The 22,297-nt window shown below is 45.6% G+C and overlaps 1 protein-coding gene across 1 annotated transcript in view; it reads left to right on the top strand.

Annotated features, from left to right (window-relative positions):
* Window positions 1–1,202: 1,202 nt before the first annotated feature.
* LOC126199685 (protein O-mannosyl-transferase TMTC1-like) overlaps window positions 1,203–22,297 on the top strand; it is a 229,400-nt gene continuing 208,305 nt past the window's right edge. Inside the window, exons 1-3 of the mRNA XM_049936612.1 lie at window positions 1,203–1,219; window positions 1,714–1,903; window positions 9,350–9,471. Coding sequence (XP_049792569.1) covers window positions 1,203–1,219; window positions 1,714–1,903; window positions 9,350–9,471 — 329 coding nt within the window. The remainder of the gene's footprint in view (window positions 1,220–1,713; window positions 1,904–9,349; window positions 9,472–22,297) is intronic.

Here is a 22,297-nt window from a genome sequence, read left to right as displayed (position 1 = left end):
TCAACGGCAATGGCGAAATGAGTATCAAACAGGGCCACCGACACGTTTAACGATTCGCCGCGTTCGAGACAAATTTGAAGCCGAAGGCTGTGTTAAAGATGTACACAAACAACGATCTGGACAACCTGTAACAGTATCAAGTCCAGCTAACTCCCGTCGTGTGTTACATTTCACTCGCTCACCACAGAAGTCTGTGAGACAATGTGTCCGTGACACTGGAGTGAGTCGCTCAAGTATTCGGCGAATCTTAAGACAGCAGAGTGGAAGTGCTACATCCCACGATTGCTACACGCAATGAACGAGGACAACCCAGGTCGTAGAATGAAGTACTGCGAGTGGTTACTAACATGGTGCGCAACGATGAAGAGTTTGCAGAGATGATTGTATGGTCTGATGAGGCACAGTTCAAACACAGTTCAAATCGCCACAATTGCATCTACTGGGCCGCCGAAAATCCGAACGTCCATGTAGACAAAGCCGTGGATTTGCCAGGAGTAAATGTGTGGTGTGGGTTGTCTTACCGTGTGGGTTGTCTTACAGCGGCTTGAATGGGCCAGTTACCGGTGAGTTGTACCTTCAGAAGCTTCAGACATCAATTTTACCTGCCATCCTTGCATAGAGACGGAGGAGTTTACTTTCAACAAGATGGCGCCCCAGCCCACTACCAAAATCGTGTTAAGGCGTGTCTCGACGAAAATCTACCAAGAAGATGGATAAGCCATAGAGGTGCTGTGGAGTATCCACCACGTTCCCCAGACCTAACTCCTCTGGACTTTTACCTGTGGGGAACACTAAAAGACGTCGTTTATCGACAAAAGCCACGCACAGTGGATGAACTTCGAGAATCCATCGTACATTCATGTGCAAATACCCAACTGAACACGTTGCTGTCAGTAGTTCGTGCTGCAGTTCGGCGGCATCGTGTGTGTGTGGATGTTAATGGTGACCATTTCAAACACCTACAGTGATATATTTAAGTTGGACTTTAAGCTACACTTTCACCAAAAATGAGACAACTCCGTCAATTAGTTTGCAAGTTATGGACTTTTAAATAGTAAAGACATTTTTTGGACCCCTCTGTATACGATTGCAGTTGCTATCTCTCATCTGTTCTCTCCACATTGGATGCAGGAGCACGCGTGATCTTGAGCACCTTCATGGGATACGTTGTTATTAACAATGGCTAGCTACGTGGATCGCTGATGCTGGTGCTCTTGTCGTAAATATTACGAATGTTAACACTGGTTCAAAAATGGTTCTGAGCACTATGGGACTTAACATCTGTGGTCATCAGTCCCCTAGAACTTAGAACTACTTAAACCTAACTAACCTAAGGACATCACACACATCCATGCCCGAGGCAGGATTCGAACCTGCGACCGTAGCAGTCTCGCGGTTGTTAACACTGGTGTTGCTGTTTTCTAATAGTTGGCATATTTGTTTTATTGCGTAGAATTCATCTTAGTGTGGCATGATTTTCGACTGTGCCTAATGGCATACTAATTTTAAGAACTTGGAACCATGTCCTCTCGAAACATGTTGTGTTAAATAAGTCACATATTTGGAGAAATGATTCGTTTTACTCTCCATTGATATCTTTCTTTCCAAGCGTCCTTACGTGGCTGGTTTGTAGGAAATGGTGTGGCAGCAGTAGAGGAGTTACACGCTGTCGGCACCACGACTGAGTGATGAGCTGTGACGTGTGTCCGGCAGGTTGCTGACGTTCTGCTACCTGGCGGCGTTCAACTGCTGGCTGCTGCTGTGCCCGGCCACGCTGAGCCACGACTGGCAGATGGGGTCGGTGCCTCTGGTGGCGCAGCCGGCGGACCCGCGCAACCTGGCCACGGCCGCCTGCCTGGGCTGCGGCGCCGCGCTGCTCTATCGCGGACTCGCCGACCTCGAGGTGACAGCTACGTCTAACCCTATCCTTGTGGCAGAGACACGGCCGTAACTGTTGTTGTTGTTGTGGTCTTCAGTCCTGAGACTGGTTTGATGCAGCTCTCCATGCTACTCTATCCTGTGCAAACTTCTTCATCTCCCAGTACCTACTGCAGCCTACATCCTTCTGAATCTGCTTAGTGTATTCATCTCTTGGTCTCCCTCTACGATTTTTACCCTACACGCTGCCCTCCGATACTAAACTGATGATCCCTCGATGTCTCAGAACATGTCCTACCAACCGATCCCTTCTTCTAGTCAAGTTGTGCCACAAGTTCCTCTTCTCCCCACTTCTATTCAGTACCCCCTCATTAGTTATGTGATCTACCCATCTAATCTTCAGCATTCTTCTGTAGCACCACATTTCGAAAGCTTCTATTCTCTTCTTCTCTAAGCTATTTATCGTCCACGTTTCACTTGCATACATGGCTACACTCCATACAAATACTTTCAGAAACGACTTCATGACATTTAAATCTATACTCGATGTTAACAAATTTTTCTTCTTCACAAACTCTTTCCTTGCCATTGCCAGTCTACATTTTATATCCTCTCCACTTCGACCATCATCAGTTCTTTTACTCCCCAAATAGCAAAACTCCTTTACTACTTTAAGTATCTCATTTCCTAATCTAATTCCCTCAGCATCACCCGACTTAATTCGATTACATTCCATTACCCTCGTTTTGTTTTTGTTGATGTTCATCTTATATCCTCCTTTCAAGACACTCTCCATTCCGTTCAACTGCTCTTCCAAGTCCTTTGCTGTCTCTGACAGAATTACAATGTCATCGGGAAACTCAAAGTTTTTATTTCTTCTCCTTGGATTTTAATACCTACTCCGAACTTATGATTTGCTTCCTTTATTGCTTGCTCAATATAAATATTGAATAACATCGGGGATAGGCTACAACCCTGTCTCACTCCCCTCCCAACCACTGCTTCCCTTTCATACCCCTCGACTCTTATAACGGCCGTAACACGAAAAAATCAAGTTGTCACCATAAAAGCTGGTCCTAAAAGCGCTGTTTGCTATCCATGAGTTTATCAATCAAGTGAACTACCATACCGACAAAGTACGCGAAATTTAGCCTCACTGTTAAAACAGTTGAAACGCTATGTTTATTGTGTCGCGAAGTATTTTGAAGCTGGCAGGCAAAGTATATTTAAATTTTCGAAGTCTGGTCCAGTAGCCAGGTAAAAGATAGCCTTGAAACTATTGTTTCACAAACGCATGTGTGAATGCTTATAGTTACTTTTCAACTCAGCTATAAGTTCTTTAAAACAAGTGAGACACAGCCCATGTTTAACAAATATAGCTAACAGAACGACAAACTACCAAATACTTTGAAAAATACGAAAAGTTTGACAATTTTTTGAACATCTGTGAGGTTCTTTAATCATTCTTTGTCTATCACCCTTAAACATTACACATTTTACCCAGCGACGAATGGGTTGGAGGACTTTGGTTGTAAAAGTCTGACTGTTCAGATCACGCTCCACCTCGAAAATCAGTTCTATAAAAACCTTCCATTCAATGATTTCTGCATCGGATGAAAGAGAAAGAAGTCACATCAACAGAACACGGGGAAGAGTGGGGGAGGGGGGAGGTCAAATTGGCCAGCCCAAAGAAGCAACATTGCTTCATTTCTTCTTTCGTATCGAAGGTGTAGTGTTCCACCAAGCACTTTTCCATGGTGATCAGGCGCCTAAAAGTATCTGGATTGGGCTCACACAACTGCAACATTTCTGCTGCTGCCTCCAAATGGTTCACATGGATCTGAGCAGTATGGGACTTAACATCCGAGGTCATTAGTCCCCTAGACTTAGAACTACTTAAACCTACCTAACCTAAGGACATCACACACATCCATGCGTGAGGCAGGATTCCAACTTGCGACCGTAGTAGCAGCGCGGTTACGGCTGAAGCGCCTAGAACCGCTCGACCACAACGGCCGGCTGTTGCTGCCTCCACCATGCGGTCTTTTTAAATAGGTGTGAACAACCGTGGTACCCAACAACTGGCGATCTTTGTCGTGTTCTGAACATCGTGCTAGATGTCTAAAACTAAACATTGACTCATTTTCATTCCTTCCACTATCACCTGGATTGTGATCGGCTGTGCTCTAGCATCAATGCGTGCACTTCTTTCTACATTGACTTGTTTGACTAGACTGGGAGAGTCAGTGCAAGCTAGCCACTGTGTCATTTATCGTCGCGCGGGATTAGCCGAGCGGTCTCAGGCGCTACAGTCATGGACTGTGTGACTAGTCCCGGCGCAGGTTCGAGTCCTCCCTCGGGCATAGATGTGTGTGTTTGTCCTTAGGATAATTTAGGTTAAGTAGTGTGTAAACTTAGGGACTGATGACCATAGCAGTTAAGTGGCATAAGATGTCACACACATTTGAACATTTTTTTGATGTCATGTATCGATGCCTTATTCCCTCAAATTGTCACCATTCAGCGTGGTGTCGTAGTGCTGTTACCCTGCAAACGCAGAAAACGAATTACGGCAAATTCTCGCCTTATCAAATGGCTGCGTCATTCAGTATTGCCTCCTCTAAAAACGTGATTCGGTGCGGTGGCGAGAGGACTTCAACGGTTACCTTGATTGTAGACACCTGTCTTCAAATAAATTAACATTAATTTGCATCATTTTTTTTCGAAGTGATAATTAAAAACGTGTCCTCTCCTCGCATACTACTGCCATGTCTCTGATTCTCTCCGATGAATATGTTAATTGAGACAATAAATAGTATAATGCACTTTATTTTCATCTGTCGTGCGTCAATGACCTCGTTTGCAGTTGGCGACGGCTTCTCTGCAGACGAGGGACGTTACAAACGATTCATGACCTACAAATAAAGTACATAATTTAAGAATTTAAATGTATTATTTTTCCTTCCTTTTGACTGACAACGGGCAAGATGACAGTTCAATTCCAAATGAAACAAATGGTTGGAAGAGCGTCGCATATTGCATTAGGAAGTCTTCTTTATTCATTGACGGTAACTACACTGCGTCGCCGCTTTCAAATGTGAAATATTCCTACACCTGTAAACCAGGTTCTGGATATCCACGTTGTACATACCTACGTCAACAAGCACGCATTGTTCGAGCAGCGGTGCTATGTCATCGAGGACCATTGGGGATCGTATGCTTGCAGCAGCATAAAGATCACGTGTGCCTCCACCAAGACACAGCCAAGCACGGCTACTCTAGTGTCGTGCATGACTTCACTGGAGGGTGGAGCGGCGCTCTGTTGTCTTTAGTGATTTGAGTCGCTTCTGTGTGTATGCGACTGATGGACGCACACGTGTACAACACAGAGCTGGTGAGCTGCCTGCTCCAGAATACATTCGGCTACGACATGCAGGTCCTATGCCAGGCTTCAAGACCGAGCGACGTGGCGCAGTGGTTAGCACACTGGACTCGCATTCGGGACGACGAAGGTTCAGTCTCTCGTCCACCCATCCTGATTTAGGTTTTCCGTGATTTCCCTAAATCCTTCCAGGCAAATACCGGGATGGTTCCTTTGAAAGGGCAAGGCCGACTTCCATCCCCGTTCTTCCGTATTCCGATGAGACCGATGACCTCGCTGTTTGGTCTCTTCCTCCAAACTATCTAATCAAACCAATCCAGGCTTCAAGAGGTGAGGACAATCAATTACAAACTAGCCGTCGTATTTCGCGTTTCTGTAGAGTAAAGTAACCAGTACCAGCTACAATGCACAGACTGTTAACACCGTTCCACTGCGGTTTCCTCGACAACAGGGTAGTGTCCCGTTTCAGCTGGGGAATGCACGTTGACATACGGCTGCTGCGACGCAATTTTCTATTCGTCAAGATCACCATATCTCTCATCAATTGAACAGGTAAGGAACATGATGAAGCGGGAACTGACTCATTGTCCAGGTCCTGAAAGGGTCATTGACTGGTGCAAAAGGAGCAATATTCTTGAGCCGGTCTACATCTACATCTACATCTACATTTATATTCCAGAAGCCACCGAACGGTGTGTGGCGGAGGGCACTTTACATGCCACTGTCATTACCTCCCTTTCCTGTTCCAGTCGCTTATGGTTTGCGGGAAGAACGACTGCCCGAAAGCCTCCGTGCGCACTCGAATCTCCCTAATTTTACATTCGTTGTCTCCTCGAGAGGTATAAGTAGGGGGAAGCAATATATTCGATACCTCATCCAGAAACGCACCCTCTCGAAACCTGTACAGCAAGCTACACCGCGATGCAGAGCGCCTCTCTTGCAGAGTCTGCCACTTGAGTTTGCTAGCCATCTCTGTAACGCTATCACGCTAACCAAATAACCCTGTGACCAAACGCGCCGCTCTTCTTTGGATCTTTTCTATCTCCTCTGTCAACCCAACCTGGTACGGATCCCACACTGATGAGCAATACTCAAGTATAGGTCGAACGAGTGTTTTGTAAGCCACCTCCTTTGTTGATGGACTACATTTTCTAAGGACTCTCCCAGTGAATCTCAACCTGGCACCCACCTTACCAACAATTAATTTTATATGATCATTCCACTTCAAATCGTCCCGTACGCATACTCCCAGATATTTTACAGAAGTAACTGCTACCAGTGTTAGTTCCACTATCATATAATCATACAGTAAAGGATCCTTCTTTGAATGTATTCGCATTACATTTCATTTGTCTATGTTAAGGGTCGTTTGCCACTCCCTACAACAAGTGCCTATCCGCTGCAGATCTTCCTGCATTTCGCTGCAATTTTGTAATGCTGCAACCTCTCTGTATACTACAGCATCATCCACGAAATGCCGCATGGAACCTCCTACACTATCTACGAGGTCATTTATATACCGGGTGATCAGAAAGTCAGTATAAATTTTGAAACTTAATAAACCACGGAATAATGTAGATAGAGAGGTAAAACTTGACACACATGCCTGGAATGACATGGGGTTTTATTAAAACAAAAAAAAAACAAAGTTCACAAAATGTACGACAGATGGCGCTGGACAGCAAAACGTCAGTGACTGCTACCGTGACGGGTGATAGGTACGCCGATATGTTACAGAATGGCATCATCCTCAGCCTGGCTGATAAACACCTGCTGGAACGTACGATGTTTATGCAGGATGGCGCTCCACCACATATTGCTAGCCGCGTGAAAGATCTCTTGCGGGCGCCGTTTGGTGATGATCGTGTGCTCAGCCGCCACTTTCGTCATGCTTGGCGTCCCAGGTCCCCAGACCTCAGTCCGCGCGATTATTGGCTTTCGGGTTACCTGAAGTCGCAAGTGTATCGTGATCGGCCGACATCTCTAGGGATGCTGAAAGACAACATCCGACGCCAGTGCCTCACCATAACTCCGGACATGCTTTACAGTGCTATTCACAACATTATTCCTCGACTACAGCTATTGTTGAGGAATGATGCTGGGCATATTGAGCATTTCCTGTAAAGAACATCATCTTTGCTTTGTCTTACTTTGTTATGCTAATTATTGCTATTCTGATCAGATGAAGCCCCATGTGTCGGAAATTTTTTGAATCTTTGTATTTTTCGGTTCTAATAAAACCCCATGTGATTCCAAGCATGTGTGTAAATTTGTACCTCTCTATCTACATTATTCCGTGATTTATTCAGTTTTCAAATTTATACTGACTTTTTGATCACCCTGTATATTGTGAAAAGCAATGGTCCCATAACACTCCCCTGTGGTACGCCAGAGGTTACTTTAACGTCTGTAGACGTCTCTCCATTGAGAACAACATGCTCTGTTGTGCTTGCTAAAAACTCTTGAATACAGCCACACAACTGGTCTGATATTCCATAGGATCTTACTTTGTTTATCAGGTGACAGTGCAGAACTGTATCGAACGCCTTCCGGAAGACAAGGAAAATGTCATCTACCTGGGAGCCTGTATCTAATATTTTCTGGGTTTCATGAACAAATAAAGCGATTTGGGTCTCACACGATCGCTGTTTCCGGAATCCACGTTGATTCCTACGGAATAGATTCTGGGTTTCCAGAAATGACATGATACGCAAGATAAGAACATGTTCTAAAATTCTACCACAGATCGATGTCAGAGATATAGGCCTATAGTTTTGCGCATCTGCTCGACGACCCTTCTTGAAAACTGGAACTACCTGTGCTCTTTTCCAATCATTTGAAACCTTCCGTTCCTCTAGAGACTATCACGGGGTACCATTCGGCACTGCGCAATCGTTTGCACGAGAGAACAAATTACTTTGTTGCCGCCAGAGGTGGGACGCAGGAATAGGGGATGGGTGGTGATGGCGGGGGAGAGGTGGTACAGTGTGTATTGATACGGCTGTCTGGCCACCCTTCACAGTGTCACGTACAATGCATTTGGTCTGAGTGTGTTATCATGTTGTTGTTGTTATGGTCTTCAGTCCTGAGACTGGTTTGATGCAGCTCTCCATGCTACTCTATCCTGTGCAAGCTTCTTCATCTCCCAGTACCTACTGCAACCTACATCCTTCTGAATCTGCTTAGTGTATTGATCTCTTGGTCTCCCTCTACGATTTTTACCCTCCACGCTGCCCTCCAATGCTAAATTTGTGATCCCTTGATGCCTCAAACCATGTCCTACCAACCGATCCTTTCTTCTAGTCAAGTTGTGCCACAAACTTCTCCCCAATCCTATTCAATACCTCCTCATTAGTTACGTGATCTACCCACCTTATCTTCAGCATTCTTCTGTAGCACCACATTTCGAAAGCTTCTATTCTCTTCTTGTCCAAACTGGTTATCGTCCATGTTTCACTTGCATACATGGCTACACTCCATACAAATACTTTCAGAAACGACTTCCTGACACTTAAATCTATACTCGATGTTAACAAATTTCTAATGCGGCATGTCCTCGGGAAAAATTACGGCTGTAGTTTCCCCTTGCTTTCAGCCGTTCGCAGTACCAGCACAGCAAGGCCGTTTTGGTTAATGTTACAAGGCCAGATCAGTCAATCATCCAGACTGTTGCCCCTGCAACTACTGAAATGCTGCTGCCCCTGTTCAGGAACCACATGTTTGTTTGGCCTCTCAACAGATACCCCTCCGTTGTGGTTGCACCTACGGTACGGCCATCTGTATCGCTGAGGCACGCAAGCCTCCCCACCAACGGCAAGGTCCATGGTTCATGGGGGAAGTGTGTTATCATACTCTCCTGTAATGATGAACTACCTGTTACCTCACTTGTAAATATTATGCTGTCCTCCGTATGCTGCATTCTTCCCTACTGTGTATTAATCGTTATGACCAAAGTAGGATTTATTGATTACTGTCGATTTGCAGCATGCCATCTTGAGATCTGTGTGGGAGACAGTAGACTTGGGATCCAGATATAAGCTCTGAGACGCAGGGACTGACGGGGCTGGGCGCGCCGTGTGTGCTCCGCAGCCGCAGCGGCCGCCGGCGGTTCTGCTGGGGGTGCTGCTGCTGACGCTGCCCTTCCTGCCGGCCTCCAACCTCTTCATCACCGTCGGCTTCGTGCTCGCCGAGCGCGTCCTCTACATGCCCAGGTACAGCCGCGCCCGCTTTTGCCACTTCTGTAGCTGAAAGTGCTTGCTTGCCGCTGCAAATACTGCTCTACGAGGGGCGTTCAACAAGTAATGCGACACATTTTTGTCTGAAAGCTTTATTCAGGATTTCAAGTACACCACGTTATTCCCCAATATTTTGGCTACAAAACCCTACTTTTCAACGTAATTTCCGCTCAAAGCGACGGCCTTACCCCACGATTCTCGGAGGACCTTTATGCTTTCGTGATACCGCTGTACTGGACGACGTCGGAGACAACGGTTTGCTGCATCAGTAACTATCTCACTGCCTGCATTCTGCTTACAGCAGAGTACATCCTTCACTGGGCCAAACAGAAACACAGCGGACACACACCTTTGAGCACCCCAGGTGGTGGACGAATGTGTAAGCACTACCAACAGGGACATACAGTTGAGCATCGAGATATTTCATTATGCTCTGTTGGTCACCTCTAATGAGAGTGTCCGCACGTTCCAACACTTCAGTCGTCCAGGACACAGTAAATCGGACAGGTTTGCGCGACCTTGTTGTGATGATGACGGATGCCTCATCCAGCGACTCACTGTGCTTTTGTTTAGTGCCAGGTCTCCTTAGACATTCGGCAGTCGGTATGAATACCTTAGATGCTCTGGTTTTCCCCAAAAGGAACTAAATGACAGGTTCCTGCTTGTAACACACCTGCCTTACAGACCCCATTCTGGATGCTGTGTACAACACCAGCCCCTCCCGGAACTTCATAACGCTTTAGGGGCTGAAGCTGGAAAATTCCACTATGCCTCAGACGAATCCCCCATTTTTTCAGTAGAAACTGAAAGAGAAAAATGTGTGTAGCATTACATATTGAATACCCATCATCTACACAATATGTCTTAAAGGACACAGTGCTACTCAACGTACACATTTGTTCGCAAACAACTACTTGCACAGATTTGAGACATTCTGTCCTACGATAGCCATCTGTCTCTTGACACTGCAGGATCTGCTCTAGGGTGGTTGAAACGGTACAGAGTCTGGCATGGGAAGTGGAATGTGATGGTTCAAATGGTTCAAATGGCTCTGAGCACTATGCGACTTAACTTCTGAGGTCATCAGTCGCCTAGAACTTAGAACTAATTAAATCTAACTAACCTAAGGACATCACACACATCCATGCCCGAGGCAGGATTCGAACCTGCGACCGTAGCGGTCGCTCGGTTCCAGACTGCAGCGCCTAGAATCGCACGGCCACTCCGGCCGGTGGAATGTGATGGTTTCAAGCACTGACAAGTAGCAAATCAAATTTGTTAACGAAAACAGTCACAGCTTTACACATTGCTGCATGCATTCACAATCGGCCAAAGTGCCATAGCATAATAGCCATATACATTTGAATAAAATTAGTGACAAGACAAATCAGTCTTCATCTTCAAAACCACTAAAGGACGTTTACAAATCACTAGCTGTTAATTCCTGTTTCTACTAACTAAGCTTCAAAACCGACTCCTAAATCACATAAATTACAACGGGTGTGTTTTGTCAACCTCCGATCGACCGCGAAATGGAAACCTCAGTGAAAATAAAAAATGTTTTATTTCCAACATTTATCAATAGATTCCAGCTACTTCCCTACATAGCCGCCGCTGCAACTTACACATTTCTCGTAACACGGTCCAAAATTCACAGTACCGTCATCATGGATGGTGATTTTCTCCAGTTCTGTATGCTGGTCTGCAGATCGCTGTGTGCGCCCAATTTCTGTCCTCACAGACTGTACTTCACGGGAATGAAGAAATGAAAAACAGAGGAAGCAAGGTCCGGGCTGTTGGGTGGCCGATCAAACACTTTTCATCAGAAACACTTCAGGTTCGTTCTTGTTGCACCTAAAGTGTGCGGTAGTGCGTTGTCATGAAGAAGGAAACACGTGACAGTTACTTATGTGGGCTGCGTGAAATCACGCGGAACCCTTCAGCAGGTACTTCACGTTTGGCTGGAGACACTATTGTTATAAGCATCTTTAGCTGGTAACTAGGTATTCGGAGCTAACACGTAGAAGGTAATATGATAGATGGGCATATTGGAGACACCACACAACACCTCTGCGGTTGTTGCAAGGCTTTAATGTAGCGGGTGATCGGAGGCAGGGAAAATAAATCAACCCTCATATAACCATATGTGAATACTTTTGGACATACGTGTACATGCAACCAGATCTGATGTGATACTGGCGCCAACAGCACACTAAATATTGAAGACAATTAAAAGTGAAAACTTAATACACTGAAATGCCAAAGAAACTGGTACAGACATAGGTATTCAAATACAGAGATATGTAAACAGGCAAAATACGGTGCTGTAGTCGGCAACGCATATATAACACAAGTGTCTGGCGCAGTTGTTAGATCAGTTACTGCTGCTACTATGTCGGGTTATCAAGACTTCAGCGAGTCTGAACGTTGAGTTATAGTCGGCGCACGAGCGATGGAACAGAGCGTCTACGAGGTAGCGATGAAGAGCGGTTTTGCCGTACGACCATTTCACGAATGTACCGTGAATATCACGAATCAATAAAATATCAAATCCTTGACGTCGCTGCGGCCGGAATAAGATCCTGCAAGAACGGGACTAACGACAACTGGACGGAATCGTTCACCGTGACGGAAGTTCAATCATTTCGAAAATTGCTGCAGATTTTAATGCTGGGGCATCAACAAGTGTCAGCGTGTGAACTATTCACCGAATCATCATCTATATAGGCTTTCAGGGCCGAAGACACACTAATATACCCTTGATGACTGCACGATACAAAGTTTTACGCATCGTCTGGGCCGTCAACAGCGACATTGTTCTGTTGATGACTGGAAACATCTTGCCTAGTCGAACGAATCTCTTTTCAAATTCTATCGAGCAGATGGACGTATACGGGAATAGAGACAACCTCACGAATCTCTGGACACTGAATGTCACAAGGGGACCGAGCGAGGTGGCGCAGTGGTTAGCACACTGGACTCGCATTCGGGAGGACGACGGTTCAATCCCGTCTCCGGCCATCCTGATTTAGGTTTTCCGTGATTTCCCTAAATCGTTTCAGGCAAATGCCGGGATGGTTCCTTTGAAAGGGCACGGCCGATTTCCTTGCCAATCCTTCCCTAACCCGAGCTTGCGCTCCGTCTCTAATGACATCGTTGTCGACGGGACGTTAAACACTAACAACCACCACCACCATCACCAGGGGACTGTTAAAGCGGGTAGAGGATCCGTAATGGTGTCGGGTGTGTGCAATTGGAGTGACATGAGACCCCTGATACGTCTAGATACTACTCTGACAGGTGACACGTACGTAAGCATCCCGTCTGATCACCTGCATCCATTCAGGTCGATTGTGCATTCCGACGGTATTGGGCAATTCCAGCATGACAATGCGACACTGCACACGTCCAGAGTTGCTACATAGTGGTTCCTGGAACACTCTTCTGATTTTAAACACTTCCGCTAGCCACCAAACTCTCAAGACATGAATATTATTGAGCGTATCTGTAAATCCCTGCAACGTGCTGTTCAGAAGATATCTCCACCCCGTCCTACTCTTACGGATTTATGGACAGTCCTGCAGGATTCATGATGTCATTTCCCTGCACCACTACTTCAGACATTAGCCGAATCCATGCCTCCTCGTGTTGCGGCACTTCTGCGTGCTCCCGGGGCCCTACACGATGTTAGGCAGGTATACCAGTTTCTTTGGCTCTTCTGTGTAGCAGACGCCACGAGTGCACTGAATGGTAAAGGCCTTAAAACAAATAATGCTTTTAGAATGCTCATTTAATATTATATAAAAGGCATACAGTAGCAACACAGGGAACTATTAAGAAAACAATTACCTTAGTGCCGGCCGCGGTGGCCGTTCGGTTCTAGGCATTTCAGTCCGGAACCGCGTGACTGCTACGGTCGCAGGTTCGAATCCTGCCTCGGGCATGGATGTGTGTGATGTCCTTAGGTTAGTTAGGTTTAAGTAGTTCTAAGTACTAGGGGACTGATGACCACACCAGTTGAGTCCCATAGTGCTCAGAGCCATTTTTTGAATTACCTTAGTACTAATTCAGAAGAAATGAGGAACGAGGAAAAATCTTCATCTCTAGTAAATCCGAGAAACCATTGAATTTATACTAAACATAAACTGAACTGCATACCTTGAAGATACGCTGTCTGGTTCTAGGAGGCAATCTCATACCACACCAATAAACACAAGACCCATGCCGAGACTACAACCGAGAAAAGCTACATCATAAAGAAACTAAATGCATGACGCAAGACACCGCCCTAACGCCGATATGGCACAATATAGAGTTCCAGCCACACAGCAGTAAAAAATTTGTTGAATAACCATTATCAGTAACAGAAATATTATTGAGCACTACCAACTAGCAAACAAATTCCACTCCACCGCTTCTTGCAGGCTAATTCCACTGGCAGCAACAACTGACAATCACTCTAGCATATAACCGTCACTTTGACATATGGCCATATCGGAATGCGTAGTTTACACCAACGTATCGTCCTCCGTACATATCAGCGCGACAGAAAGTGGGAGGAAAAGAGGGAGAGAGAGACATGGCTGGCTGCGTCTCATTAGCTAACTGCCCTTCCCTCCTACCCCCCGCCCCTGTCGCTGCCCCCTCGGCCTTGTCTCTCCTCGTTTGTGCCCCAGGTTACGTCTCCACAGTTTCCGTCCACCGGCTGACTGACTGCCCATGCCAAGCTTCAGACGACGCAACATCCACTTTGTCATCGTTCAAACTTCATCTTACGCCACAAGGGTACTTGCAGCGACACTTCTATATCTACATAGTAGTACGTTGTGCTTGGCAAGGGTTCCTTGTATCACTACTCATAATTTCCTTTCCTGTTCCACTCGCAAACGCGCAAAAAGAGCAAGGGAAAAACGACTATCTATATGTCTTCTTTTGAGACCTAATTTCTCGAATCTTATCTTCGTGGCCCTCACGCGCAACGTATGTTTGCGGCAGTAGCATCGTTTGTCAGTCAGCTTCAAATTCCGGTTTTCTAAAGTAGTGTTTCTCGAAACGAACGTCGCCTTCCCTGCAGGGATTCTCATTTGAGTTCCCGAAGAATCTCCGTAAAACTTACTTGTTGTTCGAACATGCCGGTAACAAATCTAGCTCCCCACCTCTGGACTGCTTCGATGTCTTCCTTCATTCTGGCCTGGTACGAATCCCTGATACTCGAGCCATACTCAAGAATAGGTCACACCAGTGTCCTATATACGACATCCTTTACTGGTGTACCACTGTTTCCTAAACACTCCCAATAAACCTAAGTCGACCTTTCGCCTACTCTACCACAAATCTCACATGCTCGTTCCATTTCATATCGCTTTGCAACGTCACACCGATATAGTTAAACGAACTGTGTCAAGCAGGACACTAGTAATACTTGAACCGAGTATTATAGGTTTGTTCTTCCCACTCATCTGCATTAACTTACGTGTTTCCACATTCAGAGCCATCTCCTATTCATCACATAAACTGGAAATTTTGTTTAAGTTGTCTTGTATCTCCCTACAGTCGCTCAACTTCGACACCTTACTGTACACCACAGCATCATCAGTAAACAACTGCAGATTGCTGACCACCTTGTCCGCCAAATCATTTATGTATGTTAGAGCACAACAGCGGTCCTATGACAGTTAACTGTGGCATTCGTGACGATGCCCTGGCCTCTGAGGAATATTCGCCGTCGAGGACAACATACTCGGTTCCATTACTTAAGTAGTCTTCGCGCCACTCACATATCGGTGAACTTATTTCATGTGATCACCCCTTCGTAAACAGCCTACAGTGGGGCACCCTGTCAAATGCTTTCCGGAAACCTATAAATATGGAATCTGACTGTTGCCCTTCATCCACAGATCGCTGTGTATCTTGTAAAAAGAGGGCAAGCTGAATTTCGCCCGAGGAATGCTTTTTAAACAATGGGGATTCGTGGACATAAGCTTCTCAGTGTCAAGAAAGTTTAATAGCTGAGAATATGATAAAGGATTTGCAGCAGACCAAAGTTAGGGATTTTGATCTGTAATTTTGCGGGTCCGTTTTTTTACCCTTCTTCTGTACTGGAATCACCTGCTCTTTTTTCCAGTCGCTTGGGACTTTGTGCCGGGCTAAAGATTCACCTCAGTGGTCACCAAACGTTCCTATACATCATTCAGGTCTTCCCCTAAAAAAAATTCATAAGCCGTACACACCAAAGTGCCTGCCCTGAGATTTGTTCATATGCACCGGACACATTGTCTTGAAACGCGTACACGTTAGTAATGGGTGTGAATTATATCATTGACTTTAAATGTTACAATAGCGAGAAATCTGAAGGATCCAAGTCAGGCGAACAGGAAGACCATGCTACTGTATATCCTTTCATTAAAAGTGAACTGCCTACTGTCATGTGAGGCGTAGCGAATGGGGTGGTACTTCATTCTGTGTAAACCACACGCACTGTCTGATCAAAAGTATCTCAACACTGCTACATAATTTGGAATGGACTACCAGACGTCACGAGAGGCGGACACGCCAGTATAAAAAGAAGCGGGGCAGGGGGAGGGGGTTTGTGTTGTCAGTTGAAAAGCAGTAACAGCAGAATGGGCCGATAAGGAGACCTCAGTATCTTCGAACACGTAATATTCAGTAACTGGTTTACTGGATATCACGTGAGTAGCAACATTAGAGTCCTTCTAAAGCTGGTAAAGTCCACTATTGGTGATATGATTGTCCTTGGGCATCGTAAAGGATCAACCACTGCAAAACTATCAGGCCGATCTCACGTACCGATGGACAAGGACTGTAGAGCATTCTGTGGGAATGCAAAAAATCGCGTGACATCAGTGGAAGAAGTCAGTCGTGAGTTCCAAAAATACTACTAGTGATCCAGCTAACACAGTGACCGTGTGTAAGGAGTTACAAAGAATGGGGTAAATAGGTTGAGCAGCTCTTCATGAGCCATACGTGTCAGTGGTCAGTGCTTAGCAACACGAGGTGTGATATAAAGACAACGCCGTGGGACAATGGGTGCCTGGAAACGAATAATTTGGATTGATAGATTATGTTGTATTTTGTGTCAATCGCAGGCATCGCCAAGGATTTGGCGAATGTCAGGGAAACTATATCTGACATCACGTGTATTGTTGTTAGTGAAGTGAGGAGAAGATGGCGTTACATATGGAAGCGGTTTTCGTGGTTAGGATGTGGCCTCCCTATTGCGCTTAAGACATCTTCTAACATTTCGTACCGTGTACTGTAGAGGACTACTACCGAGACGATGAATATATCAGCATGACAATGCACCCTATCATATAGTATAATCTGTGATCCAGTAGTTAGTGGGCAATGACATTCCTGAAAAGGCCTGGATCGGTACTCAATGGAGAAAATTTGGAATGATTTACAACGTCGACAACGATGCAGAAACCAGCGGCCAACTTCACTACCTTCTCTGGTTTCTGTTCGTGAGGCAGAATGGGCTGCCACTCCTCAGAAGAAGTTCATACACCTCACAGAAAGCGTCTCCAGCAGAATTCAAGCCGTCATAAAGGTGAAGTGTGGACACAGCCCATATTAATGGCCGATGACAGGTGTCCAGATACTTTTGATCAGTTAGGACGCGTTGCCTCTCACAGGGATAACGTAATAGTGAGGGTAATTTGTCTCAAAGAGACTGATAATGATCAGTACGTAATAACTTGTTTCGCAGAACGTCACCCACAATTTCTGTCCAAACACTGATGCTAAAGCGAACCAAGTGCTCGTCCAGAATTGACCTCTCTGGAGTTGGTTTACTTCTTTAAAAGCTGTAATGTCTCATTCTATTTGGCTTAACATTCGCTCTTCGATATCAAAACTGTGTGATTTGTGGAAGGTAAATTGCGAAGCCTTGTCTGCGAGTTGCTGAAATTTTTTCAGGCTGAACTCGGCATGGACGATGCATTTGACTGTACTTGGAAAATGTCAATCGATTTACATTGTTAGCTGAAGACCAGCAAAATACTATTTCTGACGCTTCCACTTGAAATAACAGAACTTTTTCAACTGTTCCCACTACATGTTATTACGTCTTGACTGGTGCCAGGACAGGAGTGAATGATGTATCAACAGTTGTCGGTGCCACACTAAGTGACCCAAAGTATCCTGACACCCACCAAAACATATGTTTTTCATTTTAGGTGCACTATGCTGCCACCTATTGCTAGGTACTCCATATCAGTTACCTCAGTAGTAACTGGACATCGTGAGGGAGTAGAATAGGAGCTCTGTGGAACTCACGGACTTCGAACGCGGTCAGGCGATTGGGTGTCACTTGTGTCATACGTCTGTAGACGAGATTTACACACACCTAAACATCCCTAGGTCCACTGTTTCCGATGTGATAGTGAAGTGGAAACGTGAAACGACACATACAGCACAAAAGCGTACATGCCGACCTCGTCCACTGACTGTCAGAGACCGCCGACAGTGGAAGAGGGTCGTAATGTGTAGTAGGCAGTTGTCTTGTGACAGCCAGAGCGAGAGCACCAGCAGCAGCGAGTACTGTTTGTATAAAGCGTTTATTTTGCATTTTGTTTACGACCTTCCACTAAGGAAGGGATTCTATTTGTGTTTATCTGCTCTGCATAGAAACTAACAGTTCTTGATCGTTAGGAGAGAAATTTATTTTGTACTTATTTGCTGTGCTTAGCTTTTAAATAGTTTTTCTGGGAAAACCTAGCGTAGTTTTCGCGTCTCGTATTTCAGTGAGTGTTTCTTGATTATCAGAGTAGCTCATCAGAAGATTATCTTGGGAATTTGTCACCGTATAGAGTAGGGTAAACATAGTCATGTGTAGGGACTGTGGTTGTTGTGAGCGGACGCAAGGAGAATTGGCCACTCTTCGGGGGCAGGTGGAGGCTTTGTCTGTTAGGCTCATCGAGCTCGAGGCGCAGGCGTCGGCTCGTAGTGGCGTTGGGGCAACTGTGGTGAGACCTATGCCTACTTCGGTGGCCTTGGAATCACATGGAACCCCTGATGTCGCTGCGTCTTCCGGCAGTGAGCATCTTACCGGTCAGCCATCACTCCAGGGTGAATGGCGGACAGTGGTGGGCTCGCGCGTGCCTGGCCGAAAGGCGAAGGTGGGATCTGGCCGCGTGGCAGCTGCCTTACCCCTTTCCAACAGGTACGGGGTGCTTCCTAGTGGTGATGACATCGTTTCCGAGCCACCACAGGATGCCTCGCCTGTTGGCCCAGTGGCCGATTCTCCGGCAAGGTCCCGACAGTCACAGAGGGCGGGCCTATTAGTTATAGGGAGCTCCAACGTTAGGCGGGTTATGGAGCCCCTCAGGAAAATAGCGGGTAGGTCGGGGAAGAATGCCAGTGTGCACTCGGTGTGCTTGCCGGGGGGTCTCGTCCGTAATGTGGAGGAGGCCCTTCCGGCAGCTATTGAACGCACTGGGTGTGACCGGCTGCAGATAGTAGCACATGTCGGAACGAATGACGCCTGCCGCTTGGGTTCTGAGGCCATCCTTGGTTCCTTCCGGCGGCTGGCTGATTTGGTGAAGACAACCAGCATCACACGCGGAGTGCAAGCTGAGCTTAATATCTGCAGCATAGTGCCCAGAGTCGATCGCGGTCCTCTGGTTTGGAGCCGTGTGGAGGGTCTAAACCAGAGGCTCAGACGACTCTGCGACTATAATGGTTGCAAATTCATCAACCTCCGTTATTGGGTGGAGAACTGTAGGGCCCCCCTAGACAGGTCAGGCGTGCACTACACACCGGAAGCAGCTACTAGGGTAGCAGAGTACGTGTGGCGTGCACACGGGGGTTTTTTAGGTTAGAGGGACCCCCCCTTGGGCGAAACGATAAAATACCTGACGGCTTACCAGAGAGAACATCAGCATCGTTGATAAAGAACGTCCGTCCTCAGAGACCAAAAACAGGAAAAGTTAACGTAATATTGGTAAACTGCAGGAGTATCCAGGGCAAGGTTCCTGAATTAGTATCGCTTATTGAAGGAAATAGTGCGCATATAGTATTAGGAACGGAAAGTTGGTTAAAACCGGAAGTGAACAGTAACGAAATCCTAGACACAGAATGGAATATATACCGCAAGGATAGGATAAACGCCAATGGTGGAGGAGTATTTATAGCAGTAAAGAATTCAATAATATCCAGTGAAGTTATTAGCGAATGCGAATGTGAAATAATCTGGGTTAAGTTAAGTATCAAAGGTGGGTCAGATATGATAGTCGGATGCTTCTATAGACCACCTGCATCAGCAACCGTAGTAGTTGAGTACCTCAGAGAGAACCTGCAGAACGTCGTGAAGAAGTTTCGTGATCATACTATTGTAATAGGGGGAGACTTCAATCTACCAGGTCTAGAATGGGATAGTCACACAATCAGAACTGGAGCCAGGGACAGAGACTCTTGTGACATTATCCTGACTGCCTTGTCCGAGAATTACTTCGAGCAGATAGTTAGAGAACCAACTCGTGAAGCTAACGTTTTAGACCTCATAGCAACAAATAGACCGGAACTTTTCGACTCCGTGAATGTAGAAGAGGGTATCAGTGATCATAAGTCAGTGGTTGCATCAATGACTACAAGTGTAATAAGAAATGCCAAGAAAGGAAGGAAAATATATTTGCTTAACAAGAGTGATAGGGCACAAATCGCAGAATATCTGAGTGACCACCATCAAACGTTCATTTCTGAGGAACAGGATGTGGAACAAAAATGGAAAAAATTCAGAAACATCGTCCAGTACGCCTTAGATAAGTTCGTACCGACTAAGGTCCAAAGCGAGGGGAAAGATCCACCGTGGTATAACAATCATGTACGAAAGGTACTACGGAAACAAAGAAAGCTTCATCATAGGTTTAAGAGTAGTCGAATCATAGCTGATAAGGAAAAGCTGAACGAAGCGAAAAAGAGCGTAAAGAGAGCAATGAGAGAAGCATTCAACGAATTCGAACATAAAACATTGGCAAACAATCTAAACAAGAACCCTAAAAAGTTTTGGTCATATGTAAAATCGGTAAACGGATCTAAATCCCCTATTCAGTCACTCGTTGACCACGATGGCACCGAAACAGAGGACGACCGAAGAAAGGCAGAAATACTGAATTCAGTGTTCCGAAACTGTTTCACTGCGGAAAATCGCAACACGGTCCGTGACTTCAGCCGTCGCACGGACGCCAAAATGGAAAATATTGAAATAAACGATATCGGAATTGAAAAACAACTGCTATCACTTAGTAGCGGAAAAGCATCCGGACCAGACGAGATACCCGTAAGATTCTACAGTGATTATGCTAAAGAACTTGCCCCCTTTCTATCAGCAATTTATCTTAGATCTCTGGAAGAACGTAAAGTACCTAGCGACTGGAAGAAAGCGCAGGTCGTTCCCATTTTCAAGAAGGGTCATAAATCAGATGCGAATAATTATAGGCCTATTTCGCTTACGTCAGTCTGTTGTAGAATAATGGAACATGTTTCATGTTCTCGTATTATGACGTTCTTAGATAATACAAATCTCCTTCATCATAACCAACATGGATTCCGCAAACAGAGATCATGTGAAACTCAGCTCGCCCTATTTGTCCAAGAAATTCACAGTGCCGTAGACACTGGCGAGCAGATTGATGCCGTATTCCTGGACTTCAGGAAGGCATTTGATACGGTTCCGCACTTACGTTTAGTGAAAAAAATACGAGCTTACGGAATATCGGACCAGGTTTGTGATTGGATTCAGGATTTCCTAGAAGAAAGAACACAACATATCATTCTTAACGGTTCAAAATCTGCAGATGTAGAGGTAATTTCGGGAGTACCGCAAGGAAGCGTGATAGGACCTTTATTGTTTACAATATACATAAATGACTTAGTTGACAACATCGGTAGCTCCGTGAGGCTATTTGCAGATGACACGGTTCTCTACAAGAAAGTAGCAACATCAGAAGACTCGTACGTACTCCAGGAAGACCTGCAGAGGATTAATGAATGGTGCGACAGCTGGCAGCTTTCCCTAAACGTAGATAAATGTAATATAATGCGCATACATAGGGGCAGAAATCCATTCCAGTACGATTATGCCATAGGTGGTAAATCATTGGAAGCGGTAACGACCGTAAAATACTTAGGAGTTACTATCCGGAGCGATCTGAAGTGGAATGATCACATAAAACAAATAGTGGGAAAAGCAGGCGCCAGGTTGAGATTCATAGGAAGAATTCTAAGAAAATGTGACTCATCGACGAAAGAAGTAGCTTACAAAACGCTTGTTCGTCCGATTGTTGAGTATTGCTCATCAGTATGGGACCCTTACCAGGTTGGATTAATAGAAGAGATAGACATGATCCAGCGAAAAGCAGCACGATTCGTCATGGGGACATTTAGTCAGCGCGAGAGCGTTACGGAGATGCTGAACAAGCTCCAGTGGCGGACACTTCAAGAAAGGCGTTACGCAATACGGAGAGGTTTATTATCGAAATTACGAGAGAGCACATTCCGGGAAGAGATGGGCAACATATTACTACCGCCCACATATATCTCGCGTAATGATCACAACGAAAAGATCCGAGAAATTAGAGCAAATACGGAGACTTACAAGCAGTCGTTCTTCCCACGCACAATTCGTGAATGGAACAGGGAAGGGGGGATCAAATAGTGGTACAATAAGTACCCTCCGCCACACACCGTAAGGTGGCTCGCGGAGTATAGATGTTAGATGTTAGATGTAGATCTATCCAGATCATCAAACAGTAATTCCAAACTGCATCAGGATCCACTGCAA

This window comes from Schistocerca nitens, chromosome 8, assembly GCF_023898315.1.
Source record: "Schistocerca nitens isolate TAMUIC-IGC-003100 chromosome 8, iqSchNite1.1, whole genome shotgun sequence".
NCBI lineage: Eukaryota > Metazoa > Arthropoda > Insecta > Orthoptera > Acrididae > Schistocerca > Schistocerca nitens.
The sequence above is the reverse complement of the archived record's forward strand: the minus strand, read 5'-3'. Positions and strand labels throughout refer to the sequence as shown.